Raw genomic sequence first — 20,529 nt, forward strand, 5'->3', positions numbered from 1 at the left:
AAAATTCCAATCTTTTCCAAAATCCAACACAGGGTAGAATAATATTTACAGATGTTTTGTGATCATAAAAACTGTCAGTGATTACATAGATGGTAACTTATATATACCGTGATTGAAGAATGGAAGTGAAGTATCAGCTGAAGAATCGGAATTAAGAAATGCTTGTGTAACGTTGTGATCATACAGATGAACAGGCTACAAGAAGCAATTTAAATCTGGCAGCCTCACGTTCCATTTTATCTTAGAGAAAACTGAATGCAGCATATAAGGACTAATAATTCACAAAATATCAAGTGCCTACCTTTCTCACCCTGTTTCTGCAGAGTCCCTGGGCCACTATATTTTCAACAAACCAAGAATGAAACATTCTACAATCGTCTCAATTGTTTAAACAGAGAAATCCAAAAACTGCTCAGTGACTGTATGGATAGTAGCATTTTTGCTAACCTCTAACCTGGTATATTTAGAGGTTTTGCATTCTAATTTCCCCTTCTCCCAGCTTTCTTGGACTCAGGTCTATTTTCTCACATGGTTTTTCTGAGCCATTCTTTAATCATATTTATCTATTTTGTTGTTTATTTTATTTCTTATAGTTTTTTAACTACTGTGTTGTTGGGTGGGGACAAGGAGAGGATTTTGCTGTTGTAATGTAAAGTATTCATACAGCACATTCAGTTGCAATTCATTGCATGAAAAGTGCAATACAAATACAGTTTGATTGATTGATTTATATTAGTAGAAGAAGAAGCACAAAAAGAAAAGTGGGAAGCAAAAGAAGATTCGGGAAAAAAAAACATGAAGCAGTCCATTACAAAAATATCCATTTAAGAAGAACACGAAGAAGGACCTATTCAATATGAAAACGCATCTTTGGGTGCAAATATACGGTCAAAAACACTTGCCCGAATGGTGAGATAAGATAGACTAGATCTTCCTCAATTTAAGATAGGTTAAACCCTGGCCTGACAATTGCAATGGTATCTGGAGAATTATACCTCCATCTGGATCCATAGATAAGAGTCCCCAAGTCAAATGAGATTTGTCAGTGATAGAAACAAGTGATGTTTGTTTAGGTAATGTTTGCTCCTGATAGGTGAGGTGCTTGAACGGGAGGCTATTTGCAATTTTACATCCTCCACCAGCGGTGTTGGGCACGTTACTGCAAAAAATAGAAATTAGTTATAGCTTCTTGTTACTTCATTTAAAAAGTGATGGCGTTGCCCCCCAGATTAGCGACACCCAAAAGTAGCATGTAACTCTGAAAGTAACTTTCTTGTTTCAAACTACTGGAGATACTCACATTGAAGTCAACCCCTCAAAACCACTTAAATATAGCCACATAATAAAATAAATAGAATAACACGTGTACACCAAATGGTGGAAGCGGTGAACTCTTCTTGAGACGCTCCATATCAGTTCTGTGTTTTGTCTTCATACCATTTGAGGTAATGTCCACAAAATTGTTGTTTTTTTCTCCAGAATTATTTTAAATTGAAAGACTGAATTCAGCACTCTTTACTGTAAATTCTGGTTCATGTTTCCCCCATGGATTTTGTTGTAATTATACAAGACACACCCTATTCCCATACTGACCCTTTAAATCATAGAACTAAACTTGGCTTGGATATGAGTATTTATGATAGAGAGAATATCAGAATATCAGTAGGGAGAAACTATGCGTTCTCGTACTCTGTGCTTGAAATGGCGCCACTGTAACTGTATTCAATTGTATATTGTAAGTACATACATAAACACGCCTACCCTTTTAAAAAATGTTTGGCGTTGTGTTTGTAGAACATTGAAGGTCGAATTCTACTTCGAGAAAGGAGAGGCAACGGTTAAAAAACAGAAGATGTTGTGATCCCTGACCTGCTTTTAAGAGTAGCAGAGTAGCGCACCATGTTGTAACAACTGTTGGATCACATTTTATTAATAAGGCTTTATCATACTTGTTACCAGTGAAAAAAATTAAGTTCCAGAAACGTGTTTCATTGTAACGCGTTACCCGCAGCACTGTCCGCCAGTGCTGGTGACTGAAGTCCCCCAAAGCAGTGATCTCAAACAGGCATCTCACGGTCAATTGTGGACCCCATGAGGGCAGTTGGATGCCCCCTCCTTAGTATGAAAGTTTTATGTTAAAGGAACAGTGTGTATCATTTGACCACATGCTGTTACTGTATTGTATGATACATTCAAAAACAAGTGATAATAGCACAAGGAAGAATACAGACTACAAAGACTCATACTGACCACAGAGCAACCTTTTTCTTCTATTTTTTCCCCTCTCTTTAGCAAGGTTTTTATTTTTGGGTACCCGAGACAGCAAGACGACGGACAATGATTCCACCTACCTCCAGGTAACCACTATGAGGCACTTAATATTACACACTATGCCCTTTTAGTTCAGCCCACTCGAATTATAGATTATTTAATTATTGATTGCATACCAGTCAACCTGTACGTTTTTGCCGTGCAAAGTACGTTTATTATGCATTTTAAGACGTGCACGACGTACAAGAAAATCTGTACAGAAAAACGCAAATTTGTCAATTATGGGTACCATCCGGTATACACCGACTATCACGAAACGACAAATCAATCAAGTCAAACAAGTTTGCCTCTATCTCGTTATCGTTTTTTTTCGTTGCAAACGAAGCGAGCGGTTTGATGCTACTGTGCGCATGCAGCCTCGGATTTTATGTGGTAGTTATGTAGTGAAAGGAAGTCCGTCTCTTTTTAGAGAACCGGCATTTTCAGCTCAACTCATTAAGGAGAGCCGGATCTCAAACGGCTTACTTGCTTTGATGCATTATATTACGAATTATTATGTTGTATAAAGAAGTTATGAAAAAAAGGAAGTATAAAAGGAGAAAATGAAAAAAAGACAGGTTCGTGGTTATCCCTTTAATCAGTATATTACCAACAATAATTTAATGCAGAAAATGAATTTATAATTTGAATAAGAAAATGTATTATTCTATTTAATTTTATTTGCATGTATTTTTTCCTTCACGGTGAGCGTCCAACCTTTTTTATAATAAACCTCATTCATGTCGAGAAATTCAGTATCGCACAACAAAATGTTAATTAACAATATATATGATATAACGAAACACATGTACAATATAGGATGTTAAACTACATAAATAAACACGTTTGAAGAAAAAATATGTTGTAAGATTATTTTGTATTTTGTAAGGGAAAATACAACATTTTGTAAGGGCATGGAGCCGTTGATGTTGACAGGTATGTGTTTGATGAAGAATAGGAACTTCAATCATTGTCTATTTTTTACATCGTATTTAGTGTTGAAAATCATATTTGAGAACAGAGGACTTTTTGTGTGAGGAAAACACATTTCGCCTAACTTCACCCCGACCCTAAATCAGGTAGCCCCCAAGAAAATCGAGTTCGAGACCCTTCGTCCCAAAGCAACCGGGCAGTCCTGCTCCGGACTCCACCCCTGGTGTTTCTGCTCTCCCGCCTCTTTGTCCCCGGAACTTGTCCTCTCTCCTGGTTGTCCCTCACTAGCGCCTTCAGCCTGCATCTGGACCGCCGTAGGTAGGACCAGTTTAGTCCAGACGCCAAGTAACGGCCTCCTCGCGTGTGGACACCAAACAAGAAAGGAAAGAATAATAATCAACTCTCCGTTGTCGTCGTCGAGTGCCCGTTTGCGGGTTTTGCGGTCGTCGAAAGCCGGGAGCCAGGTTTTGGGATTCTTACCCGGAGTCCAAGAAGTTTCCCAAACTTTTCCCAAAACTTTTGTTTGGACTCGTCTTCGTGTTTTAACAACTTCGTACCTCGACGTTTTTCCTAACCACCGTCCCGGGTTGTTGGAACACATTTAATTCGGTGTTTTTCTGAGTTTTTCGCTGGTTGTGATTTTCTTTTTGCTATCTGCCGAGTCAATGAAGCAACGCGTCTCCATGAGGAACTTTGGTGCTGCTCATACTTAAAAACACAGCACTGCTGGACACATTTTCCACTTCAACTGTCATTTTTTCCTGTTTTTTTTTAAATCTAAGTTATCCAACATGAAGACGATGATGTTGCTGTGTGTGCTTAGCACGCTGGTCGTGTATTGTGTGTCGGCCGTGGCGGAGCAAAAGTCGAAAAATTGCAACGACGTTCGAGCGGCGTACAGCTCTAAAGGCTTCAACATCAACGATGTTCCGAACAAAGGAGTGAACGGTAAATTGCGACTTTTTATCTTTAAATGTGGTGTGTGTGGCGTTTGAAGTGTCCTTAATAGTTGACAGTCAAACATTTTCTTTATGTATGCTATGTGTTACAATGCCCCTCCGAGTTTGTAGATCCTGTATGCTTATTTCTTTTTTTTTTACTTTTATCAGAGGTGTTCGGGGCAGAACACATTAGGTACGAGGAATGAGGGGGGTGGGGTGCTGGAGTGTGAGGTCATGCACGTCTCCGCAGTTGTTTGAAAAACAAATCCATTTGTCAGTCCAGCATTAAAAGATGGAGAAAAGTTTATTTAAGCGCGTCAATGAAATGCATGCACTTGCACGAGCATCATAAATGAGCTGACTGAGGCTGTGATGATGGCTTTAAGCCATGAGATGGTGGCACAGAGTAACAAAGTTTCAAATTCCGTACAGCCCCGGCAAACTACTGTACTGGAGGAACGTTATCAAGGTGTGGCCCAGAGTTTTATTTTGACCGCAGGTAACTTGGTTTCATTTGCTCCAGTAACTGCATTTATCTTCAGGAACTATTTTGATCGAGATAAGATAAGAACTCGAGTTGCTTGAATAATTCAGAAACCTTTCAGACCAGTGGTCCGCAACCTTTTCTGTACCACGGAGCGCTATAATGTTTGCATTATTCTAGTAATCACTAGACCTCTAGGGATCTAGATTACAAAGGAAGAAACATTAGATTAATTAGATCATCAAACTATTTTAACTCACTTTACCAACTTGTTGAACATTGGTTTGGCTGAACGCTTTCCCATACTGATCCATTACAATATGGCCCTCTATGTAAAAATAGTGTGATGATGAGATAAAATGAAATGCCATTTCTGATGTCATCTACATTCCCAAAGATTTGGAATCGTTGCTCTCACTGCAGCTATCTGGATTTTCATTCCTGTTGCATCCAATGCTGAGCAAATGTGGTCAGCGGTGTTTGTCAACACCGTAAAACCTCTTGTATAACACACCCAAACTTGGATATTTCGTTTAGGTAAACAATATCTCCATACACAAATTAATACCGTAAAAACAAAAATGTAGGCATCTTATTTCTCTTTCCGTGCGCCCCATTCCAAACTACTCACGGCCCAGTACTGGTCTTCTTGCTGAACACTGATTATGACTGCTGGTGACCAAAATTAACCCCAATTATATGGTGGATTCAAATCGGAGCACCACGAGTGATGTCATTACACAAATGGACATGGTATCCACATTTATTTTTTTAATAAAATATAAGACAATGTTATTAATGTCACTTAACACATTTTAATGACTCGTTTTTATTCCCTTGTTCCTGCAAACTTACATGTTCATACATCTATAAATGTAAATATGGCATTGTTGCTGTAGAAATAAAAGTTAAAATAGAAATGTCTTGAAGGAACAACATATTCACAAATTAGTACATACGGTTCACATCACATGTCAAAGTTGAGGCCCGCGGGTCATGTCCGGCCAATGAGATGCTTCTACGGCCGTGAGATTATCTTTTATCAATAATGTATCTCATACTTCAGGAATATTGATTTTTTTTTTTTTTTTTTTTTTTTTAATATAACTGCACATTCTCTTTGAATAAACTGTTTTGGATAATAGATGTTTGCGGGCTATTGTATTTCAATTAAATTATATTTTAAAAAATATTTCAGTTGAGTGAAAGGTTTTGCTATATTTTTTCTTGCAGTATATTTAAACCATTTTTGCTATAAGAGGACCTCTTTACTACTGATGGTGCCAGAGTAATAGAGGGTTTTTTCATTTATTGTTCATTTTATGGGGTTTTTACATCCAGACAATTTGTTTGATGTGCCTGTTGAGAATTCAAGATGACTGACGGGCATAAGAAAACATTTTTTCCTTGCCGGCCTCCGTTCCGGTCAGTGTCTATGACTCCTGTATAGGAAATACACTGGCCAAAAATTGTATCAAGGAGAGAGTTCCAAGGCGAAAACTACAGCCGTTACAAAATAACAAAAAGTCATATCACATTTGCCAAAAAGGATCTTGATTATCCTCGAAACATTGGACGGTCAGCAGCCCGTTACATTTGGTGTAAACATGGCACAGCATTTGGCAAAAACAACTTGATGCCATCAGTAAAGCTTGGTGGTGGCAGAGTGATGGTCTGGGGCTGCTTTGCTGCTTCAGGACCAGGACAACTTGCTGTGGTTGACGGAATAATGAATTCTGGTGTCAACCAGAAGATTCTAAAGGAGAACGTCACGGCATCAGTTCGTGTCTTCAAACTCAAGCGCTCTTGGATCATGCAGGAGGACAAAGATCAGCAACACACCGGCAAGTCTACCTCCAAACAACTCCAAAAAAAGAAGGCTCTGGAGTGGGTAAATCCGATTGAGATGCTGTGGTCTACCTTAAATGGGTAGTTCATGCTAGAAAACCTTCCATGATGGGAGATTTGAAACAATTTGGCAAAGTAGAGTGGTCCAAATTCCTCCACAGCATAATAGTTTGATTTCTGTTATCACTGTCAAAGGTGGCCCAAATCTCGATTAGGTTCAGGGGGTAATTACGGTGGCCCAACTCGCTACAGCGGGTCAGGTGTATCGACATTTCGTTCTTACAAAGAATGACAATACAAAGGAAATTATTATTATTATTATTAGGTTCAGGGCGCAAAATTACTTTTTCACGTAAGGCCAGATAGATTTTGATTTTTGTTTTTTGTTTTTGTGCCTTAATTTATTTATTTATTTATTCATTTCCGGCACTTACATTCATTTTGTACTCATGTAAATATCACTAAAATGCATAACAGAATGCCCGGAAGGAATAGGGATGAAGAATACCTAATTAATCCCAACCCTTTTCTCATAAATACAAAAGTTAAAGTACCGTATTTTCCGCACTATAGGGCGCACGGGGTTATAGGGCGCACCCCCCAAAAATAGTTTTTGGTCCTATATCTTCCATAGATAAGGCGCACCGGATTATAAGGCGCTACAATGGGAACGTCGACAAAACAGTCAGATGATTCAGTCAAACTGATTACCCTCTTAACATTCCCAAAGCTTGCAAAGAAGCAAATACGTGCGGATGCGGTGTCCGTCAAATGCATCATTTCAAATATAATTCGGAAGGTTAAAGTCTTGGGATTCAAGAAATGCCAACCATTCCTTGGTTTCTATTTTCTTTTTCGCTCGCAACTTTACTGTGCATATGACAATAAACACTTGGAATTGAGTTTAATTCACTCAACTCATCACAGCAACATCAAGATCGTTTAAAACAAGATACCGGGAAAATATAAAGCCGCATAGCTCACCTAAGTTCTCACGTTCAATAATGATACGCAACCATGGTCTTCTTACAACCGTGAGTGTAGTAAATCCAGGAGAGTAAAATATTTACAAATACAGACTGATGAAACATGTTTCTTTATGGCATAGTTTAGCAAGCTTGCTATTCAGTTATCTTTTTCGGCCAATTGCAGGGTTTTTTTTTGGCCCTCTAGCCTATCCGAGGCTCCGAATAACTTCTGCCAATAGCGATCGATTTAACTGATGATTGACACATCTTTTTCGGCCAATTGCAGGGTTTGTTTCTGCCCTTTACCCTATCTGAGGCTCCGAATAACTTTAGCCAATAGCGATCGATTCAAATGATGATTGACACATTGGTTAGCCAATGAAACACCGGTATATAAATCCCAGCATACACCGCGGACTACTCCACGTTCGGGGGTAAATCGAGTCGGCGGCTGTTGCGTAAGTTGCGAGACCTTGCGATTTAATATTGAGCCATATATAAGGCGCACTGTATTATAAGGTGCATGGTCAGCTTTTGAAAAAAATTAAGACTTTTAGGTGCGCCTTATAGTGCGGAAAATACAGTACATTTCCTGCCACTTTTGTTGGATAGATCTTCCCAGCAGGTGCGAAACAAGTTGTGTACAGCTCACAGGCAACCCCGACAACTAATAATAGTTTTGTAACAGAAAGAATATATTCATAACTGTGTTAATACAGGTAAAGGACTGATAAGGTGGGAGGTGGTACAGGTACAGTGGGATTACCAATTGTGTGGCCCCTTCTCAAGGTTTTTTATTTTCCTCATGTTAAGGTATTGATTTTTTTCCTTTCCTGCATGTCGGTTTCAGATCAGGGGATGGTGTAATTGTGGCCTGTGTAGATAGATAGATAGATAGATAGATAGATACTTTATTCATCCCCGAAGGGAAATTCACTTTTCCAGCAGCATCCCTAAGCTGAGAACAATCGAAAATAACTGAGAACAATCGAAAATAACACGGGAGCTGCTGGAGTGGCTGCCATTCGTGACGGCGCCGGAGAAACGATTCAATTTGAATCATGTACAAACAAACAAACAATTGAATCATGTACAAGAAACGATTCAATCTGAATCATGTACAAACAAACAAACAATTGAATCATGTACAACAAACAAACAAAATATTTATGTTTCAATAAGTGGAGTGTTAATAAAATGGGGGGAAAATAATTTCTGATACTGATATAACCAGGTAAAACTAATTTTAAGTTACCTGTCCAAATGAATGTTGTGCCATCTCACCTAATCCTTTGAGACATTTTGTGATTAAGAGCTATACAAATGTGACTTGACTTGAGGAGCAAAATATTAAAAACACAAATTGGCTCTTTTGCTTTAAATATGCATTTACGTGGCTGTACAAAATCACAATATTAGTAAAAGTTAATCTCTTAAACAAAATATCACCTGCATATTTAAATGTAGTCTGTGAGAAACTATTACGCCTACAACTATGTTGTAATATACTGATTTTGTTGTAATATGTACTCATTGTGTCAAAATCAACTATTTCAAGTGAATTAAAAGCTGGGGCTAGGCTAGCACAAGCTGCCTTGATGACGTTTATGACGGAAGTGCTCTCTTGCTTACTTTGCGTCTGGCAGCACATCAGTGCTTCAGCCAGTAAATATAACATTCATCTAGGAAATACTTGAAGGCAATTCATAACAATGGAGAGGTATAATCAAAACACACACCGTAAGCTCCCTATTGAAATAAACTAGCTTTTGTTTATTTCCCAACTTCCTCAGTAAAGCCTCCATTGCAAGCTGGCAATGACTTGGTGGGAAGAACATTTGTGGGTATAAATAACATTTTTAAAACAACTAATAGTTATGTGTTTATAGTCAGTAATTCATCAGTGCATTAATAACTTGAAAGAATATACTTGTGCAGTCTTATAAAAACATCAACCGCATTTTTGCTACCATAACAATTACCAAACAGGCTTTACACTTGATTGACTTTTGATAGACAGGAAGAATTTCGTTCCCAGACAAACAAACCATGTCCAGTAACTACAGACCCCTTTGGCATAGGTGTTGTGAGTCAAACCCAAGTAATGGAAACAAATGGAGGCAACTTTTGCAGCCAGGGTTGGAGTGGGGGAACATAGTTGGGTTTTGAAATTCCACTGTCTGCGCCGCATACTTCAAATCTCTCCCTTCTCTCATTTCCTTTTTACTGTTGTCTAATGAATATGTTCGCATACCCAGACTGTTGGTTTCATTTTAGTCCAATTTTCTTTCCATATTTTTCTTTATTTTGTCTTTTAACAACACACATTTAAGATATACAAAAGATTAGCCTAGCATGCACCAGTTGATTTGGTATACAATATCTATTTTATAGTCATTTTTATTACTTAATCACCCCTTCTTCATTTTAAACAAAGATTGCTCACATTTTTGCTTGTTTTTTATAAATTAAGAGTGAAGTATTGACAACTATATCAAAATATGAAGAAGTAACAAAGTAAGGTTTAACTATTAAATTAGTTGAGCACATTTCATACAAATATGTAAGGCCATTGCTTTTGTTTTGACTTTTGTGAGCTTTTCCTTAGAATAGATTTGTGGTGTGAGCGTGACTGTATTATATGTCTGGGCGTTAAGAACAGTCAGGCTCTGAGACTTTCCTTTGTCGTAAATGGAAACTTGGATAATTTGTCCATGGAGAGCTACAAGTCTCAAGGTTCATTGTCGTTAAAGTGAGTCAGGAGTGTCCACACACTGCTTTGAAAAATCTGCTCTTGGAATTTTGTTTGTAAGTTCCAGGTAAACAGGGACGTGGAATCTAAACTCTAATCCTTAGTTTGGGTCATTTTTCCAGATTATTTTATCTGATTTTTGTTTGGAGGGAGATAACATTTCTACCAGCTGCTGGATAAGTACTTTTCGAAAATCTTACTGACACACTCAGACAGATGATAAATCAGACTGCTGTAATTTGACACTTATAAGAGGGACAGGATTCAAAACCTGTGATTTTGTGTTATTGTTGGTGCAGCACATCAAAAGGTATGTTTGTGACAGTTAATGTTACTTTAAGGGCTTAGTTGAGAGATAACTAGAGGTTCAATAATGTACTAAAATTGAAACTATTGCTTCAGCGTGGGACAAATGAAATATTGGATAGTAACGGCAAACTCAGATTGTGAATTCCTTGTTGATCACATGGTATTGGTCTATTCTACATTGAAGACTTAATCGCTTATCTTTTCCAGTGTGTGGTGATTCATTTAAGCCAAATACATTTCAGTGGAAAATAGGACATACATATTTCCATAAAATGGGCAATAAACGTGTTTTAAGTGTAGAATCAACACAATGTCCCCATTTCCTTCGGTTTTTGCCTATTACTTTCACAAAGGAAATTGATCCTAACAAGAATATATTTATGGCATAACATACAATAATCAATCCAGTTTCCGTCATTAACATACGTATTGCCAGTGGATCTAATATATTTGAGCAGCTTTAAACAACATGAAAATGTTTTTAGACTATACATTTGGGGGGGAAAGTACCTCTGTGATTGTTCAACACAAATAAACTTGTCAATACTGTGTGACTAGCTAACATTTTGTCTTGTTTTTGAGTTATTTGTTCTCCTCACCAATATAATAAAGAATATTTTGTACATTATGATCCGGATAGTTGTTTAGAAGTGCACACAACTTGAAAGTCTATTTTTATAAAATAAAGTCAGACTATATCGGTTCTTCTGTTCATAATTGTAAATAGCATTGGGTCAGCACATCTCTATGGATGGTCACTCCTAATAAACTGGCCTCAAGGTGAAACTCTTCAAAATTTAACATTTTGTGGCTGATGTTTATCCACTCAGCGCATGCTGTTACCTAGGACGTAATAAGTATGTGATATATTAAAGGCTCTCAGTATTGCCGAAGGACCCTTATGCACACAAAGCCTGGTCTCTTATTGCCTAAAGGTCAATATTTCAGCAGGAGCACTTTGGCCTAGTATTTTAACTCCAGTGATAATTGACTATTAAACAGCGAGCCAAATGTCTTGTCTGTCAAGGTCAATCCCATAAAATTCAAAAGGCCATTTGATTGAACCAATCTGCAAGCGTTTTCTATTGAGTCCATCTTCTGCCTAGATCTTAACAAATAAATTACTCTTCGTATAGGAAAGGAACTAAACTGTTTACGCTTCTTTATGAGGATGTTTAAAATAACAGACTGCTGGTAACATTTTCAAACAACAGAGGGCAAGGGAGATACAGCCCTTAAATATGTTGTAAAGAGTAAAATATAATAACATAAAACTGATCTAGTGTCAGACACACCATAGGAAATGGTGCCCCAACGACCATAGTGGTTAAAGGATCCAACCAATCAACCAACCATTATTATCATCACATGTCGCTGCCCGTCAATGCGGAGGTCCGGCTCATCTCTAAAGAGAGAGGTGATGATTTGCACTGAAGAACAATGGTGACCAGATGATAAAGGTGCTGTATCTAAGTTAAATCTATTTTATGTGGGGTAGCAAACCCCTACCCAAATAAACTGCCTGGATACAGATGGGCACTGCTAAGCTGTACTTGACCAAGACATACCACAGGAAGTGGTGCGCCTATGACCCAAATGGTTTAGAGATCTGTGAACTGTGAATAAATAAAAAATCAATTCATTATCATGGAACAATAGCAACTTGATATACATTTGTTTCAAAAACATTTTAAGAATAATTATTATCATTCAGAAAAACGAGCTGTGACACAAAATCTAAACCTATTACTAAAATGCTCTCACGGATCCCTTACCTGCCAGTATGGGCACAACTTCCTGTGGTGTGTCTAGAGCAAGTACAGCCTTACATTACAACAATACTAAAACTAGATACTCAATCAATGGGGAAAAACATTTTTATTCCAAAATTTTGAGTATAGCATTGTTCAATACACATTTCCTCATTTATAGCTTTCGTATTTTTGTTGAAAAATACCATTTATGGTGATGAAATTTGTCCTTTGCCCTTGAGACATATTAACATACATACATGTCTTTAATTCCTGCATGTTATGTAAGTTAATTTATTATAAATACATTTATCACATACAATCTTTTAAGTCGCAGCAAAAAAAAATGCATCAGGCCCAAATCTCTGATTAAGAGAAAAGTTAGTGTTACTTAGTGTTGGGTGAAAATATGAACAAGGATGAAAAGTTGAGTTCACTAGAGAAAATATAGCACATTTCCATGTCTTCTTGACCATGTAATGTATTCTAAATAGCCAAGCAGAAAGTCGGTTGCCTGGATTGAGAGAACACTTTGTGTTTGGGCTTGTACTTCAGAATAATGTACAACTCTAATTGAAAACAATATGTGATCTTCAGAAAGCTATTGAGTCGATTTTGGAATTAATTCAAGTTAGGTTTGACACGTTATTCCCTCTTTGGTGTCAAGTGCAAAGTACTACTTAAATCAGGTCATCTCTATTATCAAGGCTAAGTGTCTTGCGATTTAATTTTTTGTCCTCCAACACAACCTGATTCATATAATCTGTTTATATGCAAGCTCTGCAGAAGCATGATAACGGTTTTGTTTTTTTACAATCGGGTGTTGTAGACAGAAACCTGCAAGACTTGGGCAGACTGCTGATCTAAATTCACTGATATGTCAGTGAATAGTGCATGTCAACGTTTTCCTTTTGCTCAATTTTGAAAATAATTTGGACTCAACCCAAGTGAGAAAGTTAAGAAAACAATATATTTGATCATCTTTATTGCTATTTGAAATTACTTAAACTAATAAAAAACTACTAAAAATTGGCATAGTGCTATGTTCAAAATCTTATGTTACAAGTAATAGTGTCCAAGTATCGTTGACAGGCATATGGCATCCGGTTAAAAAGTAGTGATGGTTGATAATGCAATAGGCCATGTTTACATGACATCTCAGGCACTGTTTGTAACTTATGAAGCTTGTTTGTTTTTTAGCCCCAAGTACTGTATAGTGGGACATGACTTTGATTCAGGCAATCTTAAGAACAGTGATGACACAAATGCTGAGATTATGCCGACATGAGAATGAATACTAGCTCCACGTGTCTGCAAGCTCCGCTCTGTCTCTCCCCTCTTATCGGCGTCCTGTGAACACAGCAGGGCGGCATAGACATCAGTGGTTCTCCGGATACTACCAAGTACTTATCGTTGGTGCAGAACAATACAGCAAAAACTGTCCAAAGAAAAGTCTCCCACAGCTTTTATGAATGCAAAAAGCAGCTTTGGTGTAATCTATGGGGCAGTCGTCTTTCTTAATGAGCAGAACCTCGAATAGATTGGAATGTTAAGTTTCCCTTTCACATTTGCTTAATATTCTCTGTGGACAGGATCAGTTCAAAAGTGGTTTATCCAGTAAGAGCCTGCAATCTGCATCTTTTTCTTGGGCAAGAACCTCTACAAATGGCCAAGTGAGCGAGAGATCAGTGGGGGGTGGATGCTGGAAGTGGGAACAATCGAGTGCCCCCTCATATACTAGGCTGCCTACCCCCCCTAGCACATTCCATGCCGGACCACCAAGACCCACACACAGGGAGCTGGAAGTACTTGGCAACAAAGTGTTCTGGAGAAACTGACCGAGGCATGCAGAGAGAGTTTGGCATTTGACTGACAGGAAAAAGTTTGGATCTGATGTGAGCGTCGTTAAGACAAATGCAGCAGCCAAACAGCACATATGATTGTGTGTGACTCACTGCAATTGAAAACACAAAGTGTCTGTCTCCTTAAATCATGCAGACATGTCCCTACCTATTTTTGCCACTTTGCTGTTCTTTTTATAAATTACTTGATATTTTATTGTAATTTCGTTGAGAGTCTGTAATGTATTAATTTGTTCTATTATTTTCTTTGTCTGCAACATGTTGGGCTTAGATGGAGTCTAAAACGAATGTTCTACATAAACATCTAAATTGGAACAGTACCTGTGCCCATAATTTCATATAATTCCCACTTGTTTTTGAATTGCCAACAAATACCAAAAATTCAAAATATATTTTCTCGACTGAGAATAGAAAGAGTTCAACTTAAAGCCCCAATAATGGCTGTGATGACTACTTGCTGGGTATTTTTGTATTTTCTAGAGAGATAGAGTGATTAATTGTTTATGTTTGGATTATTATCTTTTCATTGCTGTTACTGCTTAATCTCCTTTCTACATTAACTCCTTAAAGTAAAAGCAGTTGTCGGCCAGCAATATTGTTGAATATATCCCTTATGTTGATCCTTTCATGATTTTTGTTACTCTGCCAACACAAAAGTACTTGGAGGCTCCGACCTGAAATTTCAGGGGTGGAGTAAGAGGTCACTGGATGACACAACTCTAAAGTTACGTTATTGCTTATAACCTTTAAAACGGTTAAGTAATGGTTCAAAATTTAGTTGCTTTTCAATTAAGATGCTCTACCATTAATTGTGAGTGTCCGTTGTAATGATCACAGTTGGAAGTTCAGAGTTTTGTTAACATTTTTATGAAAGAGAAGTTATGCAGAGCCAAGTCCATGCCTGAGTTTTTGGGTTGTAGCTTTGCCCCGGTTCCAGGTCATATAGATTGCAATCCTAGCTAGTAACCCCCAATCTGACATTGTATTACCCTCTGCGAAGGTCCCTGTTCACACTTAGCTCACTTTTGATAACTGCAAATACATCAACATGCGCACACACACCTTTACCTAATCATGTAATGCATTTAATGGCTTGCTCGGGCTAACATTTTTCTAAATATACAACTCTAATGTTTGAGGAAAAGAACATGAGGCTTTCATTTGTTTTATTTTGTCAACAATCCCACCAAAAATTCTTAGGCGTAGCGTTTGTTGCTAAATATTTTTAAGCTTGACTCACTAGCCAATGCCATGTTTCAAGCAAAACTGAAACGTTAAAGACGATGAAAACAATGGTAGGCGTCCTGCTGGCTAGAGGCAAAAGAACCTCTCACATCAAAGAATATTTTTCAAAGATGGTTCTAAGGTTGCAAATCATTCAGTCTGAATGTTTTCAGGAAGGGTGCGTGCTGGCAGACAAATGTGTTCAATGAGAACACTGGTTGACCTGCTAGGCCTTAAATTATTTTGAATGAGCAGAATGGCAAGCGCTAAAGATTCACATGCACATGGACAGCATTCTGAATATCCTCACTATTTATTGCTGATGTCCATAAAACCATTGTGCTGTTGGGATTAAACTTTATTCTTCTCCCTTTGACTGTCTCCGACGAGTGGTTTTCTTTCCATTGGTGCAACTGGTGTCAAGTGTCAAAAAGCCCAACAGGTATATCAGAATCTTTGTTGCTTCTTTGTAGTGCCGAACATCCAGAAACCTAATCTTCTTCCTGACCTCATTCGCTTGAGGCCTTTTGCCAGGCCATGTTCGGCTTTATCTTCTAGTGAGCTTCATCTGCGTTAGAATGTTATGTTAAATTGTCATTGGAATACTTTGGGGTACATCATTGGTGTATTTTGTGTTTATCCATCTCATGACGATCCTGGAGTGCCCTTTATATCTTTTTATCTCTATATGCACAATCAGTGCAAAGATTGATGCCCAGCCCAAATTTAGTGTGATTAAGCTGCATTCAGGTTGCAGTTGCCTTTTCTTTTGGTATTTTAGCAGACACACACACAAATGCTGAGATTATTTCAATATGAGAATCAATACTAGCTCCAACAAGAATGCGAGTCGTATCATTTTCTCTAAATTAAAAACACGGGAGGCTTAAGTCTTTCATGAGCTGAATGAGATGGAAATGTGGTTTAAAGGGAACTGATTAAAAAAAATCGGTTGTTTTGCATCATTTTCAGTTGGGGTGAATTTTGCTTTTTGTTCGGGATCATTTTGTAAATTTCTATTTAGTCACGGAATAATTCACTTCTCAAAGACAGTCAGAAATTGTTACTGCAATATGGAACTACTTTGAAGTAGAAAACAGCACAAGGTCAGAAAAATAGACAAATAATTTCTATTTCACTTATTTCAAGCCATGGTGGATGACAGTAATGCACATCAGCCTCAAAGTTCAGATGTCCGGGTTAAATTCTAGCTAGTGTAAAGTTCACATTTTCTTCCTGTGCATAATGGGTCTTCTCTGAGTACTCTGGTTTCCTCCCATTTCTAAGACACATGCACGAGAGCATGGTTTTGGCCACTGCTACATTTTTGATTAGCTGCACGGTTTGTTTTTCTGAAATGAATTACCTCAAGAGTAGATCGAGTCTTTATTAGCAGGTCCTTCAAATCAGGTGTCTTGGTGTTGGGTGCCGAAAAATATAAACGGGATATGTCTTTAAGAACTTTCTCAGTCAGATTCTATGTTTACCAGGGTAATCGCAGATCACCGCTGTGAGTTACGTGCTAAGACAACAACTTTATGATAATCTATTAAACATATTCATTGCTACAATGTTATATGTGATTTTGGGCACTTTATTGTCATTTTACAACCCATCTCAGATACGAAAGGTCAACTCTACGAAATTTGCACCACTTGCATCTTAATTTAGAGCAAATTCTAGCTGGTTAAGTATTTAGTCTACTTTTAATCACTAAATGGTTGGGTGTGAAAAGGTCACATCCCAGCAAAAAAGAAAATGAAACTTCAATTAAACCATCATAATGGTCAATATGGTGCAAGCCAAGTTAGCATATTTTCGTAAACACATTTTTCACAGATGGCAATGATTATTTTGTCCTACAGTGTTCCTCCACGCTAACCATGTATGTTTTATGGAACCCATGTGCAATGCTGCAAGTACATTCTCACAGCCCAATAGCTTCCAGTTCATATTACAAACTGTGAATGTCCACCCTTCCAATTCCCCCAATCAAATTGCATGAAAGAGAACCAATTGTCTTTTATCTGTGTGACCCGCATATCAACTAGTGTTTGGTTTGAAAGCAGCAGTAGGAGTCTCTTTTTTTCTTTTTTACCTCCCCCATTTCTCCTCACCTGATAATGAGGTGCTCCTATAACTTTTGTGTTTGAAACCTATTCCTGCCTCTGCAAATCTTTACCACAACACTTTCAAGCTTTAAATTTAATGTCACAAACGAGATTGGACAAGACACACTGCATCAAACAGGAAAAGTGTTTTCCTTTCTTCAAACGGCACAGAACCTGAATGCAACTAAAAGCTGGGCAATAATACCAGCTATTATGAATCATGGTTAATGGGTCATGATGATTGTCAGTATTGAGGATTCAATTATTTAGCGTCATGATTGACTCCGTTTGTTGTAACTGTATTTATAATCCGAACACTTATGGATACAGTAGTTATTTTTAAAACAAATTGGCAAATGATTGTGGACAGTAATGCCTCATTTATTTGCGGGGGTCACATTCCAAAAGCAACAGCGGCTGTCAGAACCCGTGATGTGGAAACCTTTATTTATGTACTTATTTATTTATTTACTTCTGTATTTATTATAAAATCCTCTAATACACATTGAAACCAAAGAACAACCCAATTTACAGGCTCCAGCATTTGTTTAACAGACAATGGTAATTTACTTTATATTTGTGTGTGTGTGTGTGTGTGTGTATATATATATATATATATATATATATATATATATATATATATATATATATTCTCGTTTTTGCTGGGGACGCATAGTGTCGAATCAACATGCGTCCCCGGGACGCAACTTTTTTGACACAAAATTGACATTATTACCAGATTACCTTTTTTTTTTTTTTTTTTAACAAAGATTTATCGCACTCCAAGTCTTTCGTCAGGCAGATCCGCCATTGTTCTTTTGGTCTCGCGGTTCGAGATTTCGTCTGCACGCCGATCTCAGCAAACGGGATTTCGTTGCTTTAAGATTATGTCATTGTTGTGGTGCTTGTCGTCGAGTGAAGGTTAAGTATGCCTCCGAAAAAACAGTATTAGGTAAAAAATCAACACAAAATTGGTCATTTATCAGTGTCAGTAATAAGTCGAAACATGATGCAGAGAGTGATAACAACGGCAATAATTCCGGCAAGGAAAGCACGTGTGTTGAAGCGAACGATTCGATGAAAGAAAATAAACAAAAGAATACTCCTAGCAAGAAAAGGACTTTTCTGCCAAAATTGACTCAATTATATTCCTGGTTACGCTATGAGGAGGATGATAATGGAGGCTACATGTTCTGTGATGCGTGTACCCAGCGTGACAAAAAAAAATGGATTGCATAAATAATTTTGCAATACGAACTTTCAGAAGAGCACATTCGATCGGCACCACGACAATGAAAACCACAAATTAGCTATGCAAATTCCGCTGCTGCAATTGGTCCTTGAGAAGGCATTACAACTGTGGCGGGACAGCAAACCACGAAGAATATACGAACTGAAAACCTGAATTGATAACTGCCTTGTATTACCATTTAACTGTGATGATTAAAACTGAATGAAAATACAGATTAATATAATTATTTCAGCAATATGATTTTGTATAATGTACAATATTGTTGTGAACTGAAAACTCTAGAAGTGATAACTGATTTGTATTATCAATAATTCAGGACACAACGTTTTTATATGATACTTTGTCACCATTATTTGGACATTAAGGAAAACTGCTTTTAGCCTCTTTTAGCGTAACGAGAAGTCTAACTCTGTTGGCGATAGAAAGCATCTTCCTCTGCTAGCTATGGGTGTTTTGTAGAGAAAAGGGCTTTAATAAAAACCTGAAAGTGAAAAAGATTTGCGCCCGCGGAATGTACGTTAGTCAAGCTGGTCTACATATGTGTACACATCAGATCGCAACGTTATTGGCACACAGGCAGAAAGGGGTGGGGCAACCAATTAACTTATCAGAATTTAGAACCCAATGCACGATGAAAATCCGTATAGTGGCAAAACCACGATAAGTAAACCGCAGTAAAGAAATTTATTACTGTACAACTTCAACTGCACTGATAGTAAATATGTTTGCAATGTCACTTCAAAATCTTCAGTCTTCAATTTTAGAATATGTTAGTACTATGCTTTGACGGCATTGTTTTTTTTAAAAGGGGGCTTGTGTGGTATTTGTCAAAGACCTGTCTTTGAGGTTACACTGAAGTAATTGTCCTTCTAATGTTTAATGTATTTGCTACAGGTAATGCAGCTTCTTGTACCCCAGTTTAAAGCCCATATGCCCATGTTTAAAAAACTTAACAGTTTTTGCCCTCCAAGATAATAGTAAATTGTGTAAATTCTGTCATGCTAAATACACAAAAGCACAGAGATGCTATATTTAGCTCATGGTCCTTCACACTTAAAAGTGAGACATTGTCCATAGATTTTTTGATTGCTAAACTGCGGGCGACTTTGAGAGGGGCAACAACACAGCGGTAGTTTCTATTTTATGTTTTGTAACTGCTCCCAGAGAACTGTTTGAGCAAGTAGAAATCCTGAGAAGCAGTGACCTGGGAAGTAGTGTAGGCAGGGGAGCTTTTGTGCTGGAGATGCCAGCGCAGGATGGGAGAGGAAAACTGAATGAGCGGCAGTGACGATTTTGTGGTATCTCCCCAGGCACTTCTGGGTAAATGTTCATGGATGACAGCATTTTAGGACACTCGCAAGAAGAGAATTTTATTTGGCTAGAGGCCCCAGCTGGTTTCGTAATCTGTAAGGACTCTAGCAACAACGTGCTAAGAATTAATCATCTATGAACTTCAATAAAGACTGTGGGGGAAGACAGTTTTTGGTGAATAAACAGTTTTGTTTTTATGAACATTCCACATTTTATTGTTGGAACTTAAAACCCCAAAGCCACACATACATATTCATGGCTATACACTTCACATTGTTAATGCAATTTAGTTTTTTGAAGATTGCTGTGTTAATGCTTAATTTTTCCCAAGTTTATATAGACTGGAGAAGTATTTTCTGTGCTAAAAATAACACTGCCACAAAAGCATGACCTTAACTTGATACTCTTAATGTATTTTTGTGAGCAATCTTTGTCTCAAGATTTTCAAATATGATATTATCGCCAAGAACTTA

The 20,529-nt window shown here is 37.7% G+C and overlaps 1 protein-coding gene across 1 annotated transcript in view; it reads left to right on the plus strand.

Moving 5' to 3' along the window:
• The first annotated feature begins 3,508 nt into the window (after positions 1–3,508).
• The window catches only part of gpc4 (glypican 4), a 46,153-nt gene continuing 29,132 nt past the window's right edge, over positions 3,509–20,529 (plus strand). Inside the window, exon 1 of the mRNA XM_088344467.1 lies at positions 3,509–4,191. Within this exon, the coding sequence (XP_088200593.1) occupies positions 4,035–4,191 (157 nt within the window). The 5' untranslated portion in view covers positions 3,509–4,034. The remainder of the gene's footprint in view (positions 4,192–20,529) is intronic.

The sequence above is a fragment of the Urocampus carinirostris genome, chromosome 9 (assembly GCF_059441175.1).
Source record: "Urocampus carinirostris isolate Australia breed hairy pipefish chromosome 9, RoL_Ucar_1.0, whole genome shotgun sequence".
In the NCBI taxonomy this organism is placed as follows: Eukaryota; Metazoa; Chordata; class Actinopteri; order Syngnathiformes; family Syngnathidae; genus Urocampus; species Urocampus carinirostris.